An 8930-nucleotide genomic window follows, 5' to 3' on the forward strand; every position below is an offset into this window, starting at 1 on the left:
TGCGAAAGTTTGGATGTCTGGATGTTATTACTCTTACACGCAAAAACTACTGTTTTGTTGAAACTTTACAGTATTATTGTTTGTAACCTAGATTAACATATAGGCTATAATTTATGCCGATCTGTGACACTAAATTTCGCTAATGATTCATAAGGATGGGACATGACATCAAGATCTCGATATCGATAAAATGATTTAATTATAATAAGGGTTAATTTGCAACAAATAAAATTACATAGCTAAGATGATTACATTATTTTGCAGTCACCGCTCACACTAAAACGTGTGTTAATATGTTATTAATAAATAAATAGATAGTTGATTATGAAATGCAAAATATTGACATTTTTAATTAATTTGCTGTCTTTGATTCAACAGTATTATCTTTTTAGCGCGCAATTTGTTTTAAAGTAAATCGTTCAACATTTTAGTGCGTCATCTAGTCCCAAACTAAGCAGAGTTTGTACTATGAGTACCAGAAAACGATAGAAAAGCTTAAATTATGTACGTGTCATATAGTTCGTGACACCCAAAGTAGTCCAAAAGTTCGCAACACGTCTTTGTTACATTGGAATAAGGTTGTGTTTTCAACTTTTTGGCCACTTTGGGTGTCATGAACTGTTTGAAGCTGACTGTACCTACTTACTTTTTTTATAAATATGTACCTAATGTACAAAGAAAACCCAAACCAATACAATGCAGTAGATGACTTTTCAACCACTTACTTTAAATATGGCGTTTAATATGTGTTTTTGATTAATTAAATTTATTAGCAGAAGTTTAGTATTATTGTAATCTTAATTAATATGTTTTATGCGTGTGTTTCGTTGTATGTGTTGTGGTCTTGTGGTATGTATTAAATTATAAACACATAATTTGATTATTATATTTGAATTAAATATACTTACTTAAATATTATTAAAAATACCAGTGAAGTATAAATAATATGGAATTTCTTGCGAATTTACCATTTCATTTTTGAAATATACAAAGAGGCAGTCAGTATAATATGATAAAGTAAAATTATATTATCAGAAAGAGAGCTTTATAAAAGTATTTAATTTAATTTGACTTATTAATAATTATTTCGACCCCACCTTGTAGGACTGTTAAGAATAGGTATTATTTGTATTATTTACCGATTTTTATGCATTTATAATTTAAATTATTTGCTGTCTTTTCTTTATAAAAGTACTTGAGTATTATTACCGCTAGTTCCTACTTATTTTATGTTTAAAACAAACTGGCTGTTGAGCGTAGTATAAAGAATCTCTACGATAATGTACCTATGTTATTTTTATGGAAATAAAGTTGAATAAACGAATAATGCTTTTTATTAGACAAACCCTGAATTCACAAATTAAAAGTAGCTTATTTGACTAACTAAATGGAGCTCAATGAACAGACGACCCTATTTCCCTGGTGGGTAGTTGAACGGAAAGTATCGTCTGTTTTTTTTATTCTTTTAATTTATTGTACAAAAGAAGTAGGACCCTATGTTGTCTTAAAATCAATTTAAACGGGGATGCTAGCATCTTAAATGCAAAAAACCAACCGAAGCCTGGGAGGATTTCCTCCTTTTTGAAATCGGTTTAAAATAATAAGCTTTTAAGACCAAATTCCATGCGGGCGAAGCCGCGGGCAGNTAAAAAAATTTAGACAAACCCTGAATTTACGAATTAAAATTAAAACTAGGTAGGTAGCTCAATGGACTGACGTGACTGAAAATACTTTATGGACAGACTTCCCAGTTTCTTTGGAGGGTAGTTTACTTATTATTATTCTGTGGTTGAACGGAAAGCATGGTAGATCAATGCTTTTGTTATATTCAAGTGTAAAATCTTGGTGGTTTTCCTAAAGTGTAATGAAATGAAGTTATAAATACACTAGCTTTCCGCCCGCGGCTTCGCGCGCGTGGACTACATTATCTACATATTTTACGGAAACCTATTTTTTCCAAAATAAAATTTAGCCTATGTTACTCGTGGATAATGTAGCTTTCGAATGGTGAAAGAATTTTTTAAAACGGTCCAGTAGTTTTTGAGCCTATTCATTACAACCAAACAAACAAACAAAGTTTTCCTCTTTATAATATTAGTGTAGACTGAAACACTGAAATAAGCACGCATCGAGTATCAATCAAGCATAAGGCTTATCATCATCCTTCGTGTGCTTGTGGACAACTCGCTTTGTACCCTATGATGTCTTAAAATCTACTAACAGGTATAATAACATCTTAATGCAAAAAAACACCAACCGGTTTGAGCACGTCCTCCTTTTTTAAGTCGTTTAAAAATTATAAGCTTTTAAGGACGTAGCACACTTATCAACCCGGAAAGGGATCGTAACCGTATCAACTCGAGGCGGTCAGTATTCTTTGTATGAAACTCCACAACGCACACTTATCCGCACCGTAACATAAACGCCTCGCCTCGTAGTTGACAGCGCGCGAAAGGAGATAGGTATACGGTGTTGATCCCTTTCAGAGTTAAATAAGTCTGCTATGACCAGAGTAAATACAAATGAGTAGGTCATCTTCATCTTCAGTGTGTGCGTGCGCGCCGCATACGTGTTGGCGCGCTCACATACAAACCGCGCCCGGCCCGTGCGTTTCAATGAAGATGACCTACTCATTTATATTTACTCTGCTATGACCTTAGAGTCTAGACTGCCATATAGACAGTTATATTTTCCCAAGCAGCTGTTATACCCTTTTATAATTCGTACCAAGACCGGAACTTTCTTATACTTTAATAGTTTTAAAACTAGTTTTATCTTGCTATTGACATTGAAATGGCCATCCTGAGTGAAGCTGGTTTAACAATAGCTGCAGATGCAACGTAACTGTAGGGTAAGTACAAAAGTGCGAGTCTTTTTAAAATAACGGACCGTGCGAATTTTTAACGTATTTTCTTTTGATGACAATCTCGCCATCTGATTTTCACGCGTGGAGAAAATATTCTCTTGTCGATAGTTTGGTCGGGCAGTTAATCAGTATAAGTTTAGTATGAAAGTGCGCACATCACCGATTTGGTATCGACCGATTATTCTTACAAATGGAAGCTAACCAAGGCCTCCGGGAATCTTGTAAAGCTAGTGTGTGTACCTAAAAATTATTAAAAATACATTGCGTACGATTATACTTTTCAAAAAGTACAAACTTAAATTGAATGAAACTTTCTATTCTCTCCTTCTCCTTAGATTCTGTTTAACATTTGCTAAGGGAAAATGGAATAAAAACCGTTATCTCAAATTAATTTGTTTATTTTTAGTTTACATCCTTGGTGAATATAAAAAAAATAACTTACAAACCAGCCATACAAAATGTACATTGAACTCAAATTACAACTCACTTTTTACATAAACGTACATTTTTTAACTTAAATTAAACGATAGGTACCTACATTTTACATTGGTGTAATTTTTATATTACTTATGGCCCATAAGTAATATACCCATAAGTTATGGGTCTTCGCACGCACAAGTTTTTAATTAAAAGTATTTTATAATTTGGTATTAGAATTTACATTTTATTTGTAAACTTTAAGTACTTCTTTCATTGTAGAGCGTGGAGATACCATAATTAATTACAATAAACTTATTAATAATTAGACATTATACAAATATAATAATTTTGATAATTTGTTTATAGAAAACTTATACATAATTATACAAGAAAAATCCAAGGATGCCGTATTTTTCTACGTTATTTTGAACATAAAACTCTTGACTTAGCCAAATATTAAAGAAAATTACAATTTTTATTATTATTTGTCATAAATTATAAATACATTCGTGGTATGTACAATGGGAATGAATCATTTCTTGTTTTTTTATTAACAAAAAAATAAAAACGGTTTTAAAGGAGGTACACAATATTCGTGAAGTGCAAAAATATCTTTTTATGTACCAATCTAATTTCAAAATACTCTTAATTTTTTCCAAAGTATACAAAGAGTAAAATTTTTATGTAAAACAACAAAAAAAATGTGTTTGATGCAAAAATAGCGCCTTGTTCAGCGAAAATGGCGCGAAAGTGTGCATTTTACATTTTTGTTCTTTTTTACTATGTTGTAATGTGTAAATTTATTCAAAAATGTGAACACAGTTGTATGAAACACCATCAATCGGATTATTTTTGTGGTATTTTTTTTTACTTTTATGTAAATGAAATATATCGATGGTGTAGTAATAATTCTTATTGATGTAAAACTGTTTACAATTTCTGGTTTCTGTGAAGTGTGTTCAAAAATATCGGATAATTTTGACGCCTGATATTTTTTAATCAGATATTTTCCGATTCATTCGAAAGTGTGGGTGTTGTGACAAACGCCCTGAAGTCGTCCCGGCCCAACGTAGTTTCGCAGGCCTGCCCCCGCGCGATGCGTGTGCAGTAATATAATTATCAATTAAAAAAATATCACATTTGAAGCAACCTGTGTATATTATTGTATAATATGGGCTATGGAGACTGTTACGGCAGAACGCAACGTCGCTGACATTTGTTTCGAGCAATAAAAAATTTTTTTGGTTAAAAAATTATCGAAAAAAAATTTTTTTTGGCTCAAAAACTCAAAAAATATCAGAGACGCAACATTCTGACGTAGCAGGCTTTAACTATTGTACATTGTGGAGGATAGGGGGTAAAGGGGAGGTGTGTATAATGACGTGTATAGTAAATAACTCTGTATCTACACTATTGCTAAGTTTCCTTCCCAGAAAACAATGAAAATGTAAATAATAATAACTGGTTAATTTTAATTCTTTTCAATCGACCTAACAGTATAGTCAGATGCAAAAAACGTACGACTTTTTTCGGGAGTAAAAGGTTAAAAAATCATACAAATTACCGCATCTGACTATACTTATAAACTAGCAAGTTTTCTCAGCGAGTTTTAGCAGTATACTCACTGGAAAAAACTTCAAAAAATTTTTATCATCCAAAATTTTTTTCTCAAAAAATTGTGAAATTTTTATTTACATTTTTATCATTTCATGAGAAGGTTTTGTGTGTGGCGCATCGTCGGGCAACGTTAACTGGCAGGCCTACTTCAGTCTTATTATACGGTTTTCTGCCTATTCTACTGTCTTTTTTACCAAAAAATAAACTGGTTCTTTATCAAAAAATATCGAAAAAAAAAAGGCTGGCTGTCCCAAGGAGCTGTGCGATAAAAACACAAAATAAGAATGGAAATGGGGTCTTATTATTGCATTTTTACGAGAGCTCAAAAGGACAGTCAGGTATTAATTTGATGGAATTATTGAGCAGTTAAATATCACAATGCAAATCCAAAATCTAGCTTTGCTTGCATGTGTTCCAATTTTCTTTGTCAGATTTATCAATAAAAATTAACTGCCATTTTGTTCTCAATAAAAATAACAAAATGGCTGTTCACGAGTCTCAAAAACAAGTCAGAAAAAAGTCCCAAATTTTTCATTTTCTTGGGAACAAAATTGGAATTTTAGGTAAAGCTTCAAGCTGGTCAATAAAGACTGTGATATGAGACCAGGAGTAACAGGAATGGATTCCTCTATACTTTTCTATAAAGACACAGTAATTTGATATGAGAGAGACACCATGTTAACATGGTGTCATACGTTGTGGACAGTGACTAATATAGCTCTCTGTAATTTTTACCGTACATAAACTTACTGATGGACGTTTCGGGTAAAACTGTTATGTCCACAGTAAGTAAATGAGATAAGTACTCCTCGATAAAAACAGTGATATAAAACTGTTAGTCCACAGTAAGTAAATGATCATCGAGACATCCTTAAACGTGTGGAATAGCAATAAAGAATTTAATTAAATTGATATAAGACCATAAACAACAAATCTTTCTCAAAAAAGTCACTGTACAGTGACGGGATGAGATTATTAAAATTTTAAGTAAGTTAACGAACAGTAAAGGCAGTCAACCATAACCTGAGAGACTTCAGGGCGCTTCTTGGTGCGCTATGCGCTAGTCTGGGCCCGCGCGGGCAATAGCAGCGCGCGGGTACTGTTTCAACGGACTTAATACTATTTACAACTACAGCCAGTGGTCGGTGAAAATTTTGGAAGACCGTCCTTGTGCCATATGTTTGTCTCGAAGCGCTGGTAGGGCCCAAAAGATAAGGAGACATGTAAAGTGTAAAGGGCTACCTTTTTTACTGTATTTTAACGTTCATAAGTGCCACTAGTGGTCTAAATTGAATCAAATATTTTTGATTTTGATTTTAGAGGTTCTTATTTGTAAGACCATGTTTTTGTCAAGTTATAGTCTCTTCGTCTTCTCATTATTGTTAATAAGTGCCAAATCTTGTCTAAATTTACTAAAAGATTCCGTTTTCTCCCTTATGGCGATATGTTTCCACAGTAGAGGTATGGCCTAATAAAGTTGTAGGAGACAATAGTCTTCTTCATTTGGTAATGATGATGAACTTGTGGTTTTTTGACCACAGAGAGCACACTAGGAGACAATTTAGTTGATTTTGGTTGTATAAAAGATTTGGTTTCATGTGGACAAGGAGATATGAACTGGGAGATTCATTAAAATATAGAGTTTGAACAATAATAACAGTTATTGGCATAATATTTTAGTTTGTTAAATTTTTATGTCAGTGACTGTACTTTTTAGAAGTTTCTGAATAATATTTTCACCAACCACTAAGGCAGAATGACACTGTTGTACTTTTAAAACTATAGATTGGAATAACAAAAAAAATCATCGGTTTGAGTTTTAGAACTTTTGAGTTATGCCCATTTTCACCTTCAATTCCTAATTTTAAAGTGACCCCTATATGGTAACTCATAACAGGAATTTCGTTTTCATAGAAGTCACTCAAAAATTAGGAATTGATGGTGAAAACGGGCATCATTCTAGCCAAAAACGCTGGGTTTTTAGCGGAAACAGATTTTCGTTTATCATTTCAAAAGTACAACAGTCACACTCAAAAAAGGTTTGTAGAAAAGATGAAAACAGGATGTGTAACACTTAATACTAGATGAGAGGCTGCTCAGTATGCAATGTAAGATTTGCCTTGATTTTTAAGTCATTGCCTAAATCATTCCAGTTTAAATGGAAAACATTGATATGTATGAGGAATACAAGTTTTTTTTTTTTATTTGATTTCAATTCTATGATCAAATGAGGTTATTTTTTTTACTAATTGAAATTGAAATTTTTTTGGCCCAATGTTTTTTGATACGCAAATTCCAGATCTAGGCAATGTATAGAATTTTTATAACCTAGAAATGCTGTTTCTCATGTAATATAACTAATAATAATTTGATAGAATTGAGTCCTCTTTCAGATTTTAAGGCTAAATAATCCAGACATTTTAAAAGACTATCCATTGTAAATATTCAATACAACCCTTACTAATAAAAGTTATGCAAATTCTACCAGTCTAAAGTGGCATTTTGTGTAGAAAATTGGAAATATCATTTTAAGCTGGCGTTTAACGCACGTAACTTACTATTAGCAAGGGAGTAAGAATTTAAATCTAACTAGAATTCAGATAGAGTAACGATTATAATTTTGACGATAGTCTTTTATACTCAGACGGCCTAGTAAGCCTCATCGTGCATACTGCAGCACCCTCAAGTTTCAATAATATCACATGTAAAAACTTCCTCGGTCGACCCTGCAGGTCTAACATGCGATAAAGGCTAACAACTACGCAACAAAGTCTAAAGGCCTGTTGAAACCGCCTTTCCGGTTCATGTACTGTCTGTATTTCCTTTTGAGAACAACATGGACGTCTCCATCAACATTATCGTCAACTTTCTTACCTTTGGTGGTGTCGAAGCCGCAGAAGCCCATAACTTTCAGCATTTCTTGCTCTTCTGGCGTTTTTCCCTCCAAATCGGCAGGGGTGACTATGGGACGCTCTCCGAACGTCTTTTTCGGCTTCGGAGCGAACGATGAAGTAGGTATTGGAGATATGGAGCGAGATCTTCGGCGTCTCGGCGATGGCGACCGCCGCCGGTCCGGGGACCGTCTTCGCCGCTCTAGAGACCGGGAACGGGACCGGGTCCGCTGTCTTCTCCTGTCGCGGTCCCTATCTCGGTCTCTTCTGTCCTCACGACGCCGGTCGTCGCGTCGCCGCGGCGGGCTAGGCGACCGCCCCATGTTGTCCTGTTATATGAAGAAATAAACCATTATTATGAATTGTAATTTTAATATAAATAAGTTTAAAGTGGAGCAGTTGAAATCTTACCTCAGATTTATGTCAACAGTTTTAAAATTTTGCAAAAATAAAAAAATTTAACAACAAGCACGACCTAAACGACAGCCATTTTGATTTCTACTGAATATTTTTTTTAATTTTCTTGCACGCGTTGTCAGTTACGTTCCGTTTCGCGTATATATTTGGTAAATATTTTTTCTATAGCTAAAAAAATTGTTTTCTCAAGAGGTATAGAAAGAAAATATTTTTACTAAAAATAGAATTAAATGTCAATTGGTAATCTACCTATTTCAAAACATTTTATAATCAACATTTTAATTAAATGAAGGGAAACCTAAATGATTTCAGTGAAATGAAACGTATCTACGTTTCATTCCACGTTATTTAATTTCTAAATAAGTTAATATTTTATTACATTTTGATATTAAGAGCCTTTATTTAATAACATAGAAAAGGTTTTGCATTTTCGATTAACAAAATGCATTAAATAAATATTTTATAATAAACAGCGGAAGGATTTTTACAATGAAAATGTCTTTTGAAAATCGGGATGATGCGTAAAAAGGAGTAGAGAACTATTTAGTGTTGCCAGTAAGTTGAAAACTCCTATCATATCGGTTAACAATTTATTATTACCCTGGTCGTTCAGATTTTTTGACCATTTAACCTGACTGCCGAAGTGCTGAAGGTTAATTATGTTTTATGAGAACTCGTAAAAATCTTTAAATCCAATAATAATAATTTTTTCTTTGTTT

General features: G+C 33.2%; 1 protein-coding gene across 1 annotated transcript; it reads right to left on the reverse strand.

The window, feature by feature from the left end:
- Nucleotides 1–7105: 7105 nt before the first annotated feature.
- LOC114353287 (U4/U6.U5 small nuclear ribonucleoprotein 27 kDa protein yantar) lies at nt 7106–8291 on the reverse strand. The gene is made up of 2 exons (XM_028305225.1): nt 8206–8291; nt 7106–8123 (listed from the first exon to the last, which is right to left on the reverse strand). Exon 2 carries the CDS (start codon nt 8115–8117, stop codon nt 7662–7664), a length of 456 nt encoding a protein of 151 aa, XP_028161026.1. The 5' UTR covers nt 8118–8123; nt 8206–8291; the 3' UTR covers nt 7106–7661.
- Nucleotides 8292–8930: the final 639 nt, after the last annotated feature.

The sequence above is a fragment of the Ostrinia furnacalis genome, unplaced genomic scaffold (genome assembly GCF_004193835.3).
Source record: "Ostrinia furnacalis isolate ACB-3 unplaced genomic scaffold, ASM419383v2 OfSCF1649, whole genome shotgun sequence".
Lineage (NCBI taxonomy): Eukaryota > Metazoa > Arthropoda > Insecta > Lepidoptera > Crambidae > Ostrinia > Ostrinia furnacalis.

Excerpts from the sequence above, each read along its gene's own strand:
- LOC114353287 (XM_028305225.1), bottom strand. The coding sequence starts at position 8,117 with ATGGGGCGGTCGCCTAGCCCGCCGCGGCGACGCGACGACCGGCGTCGT.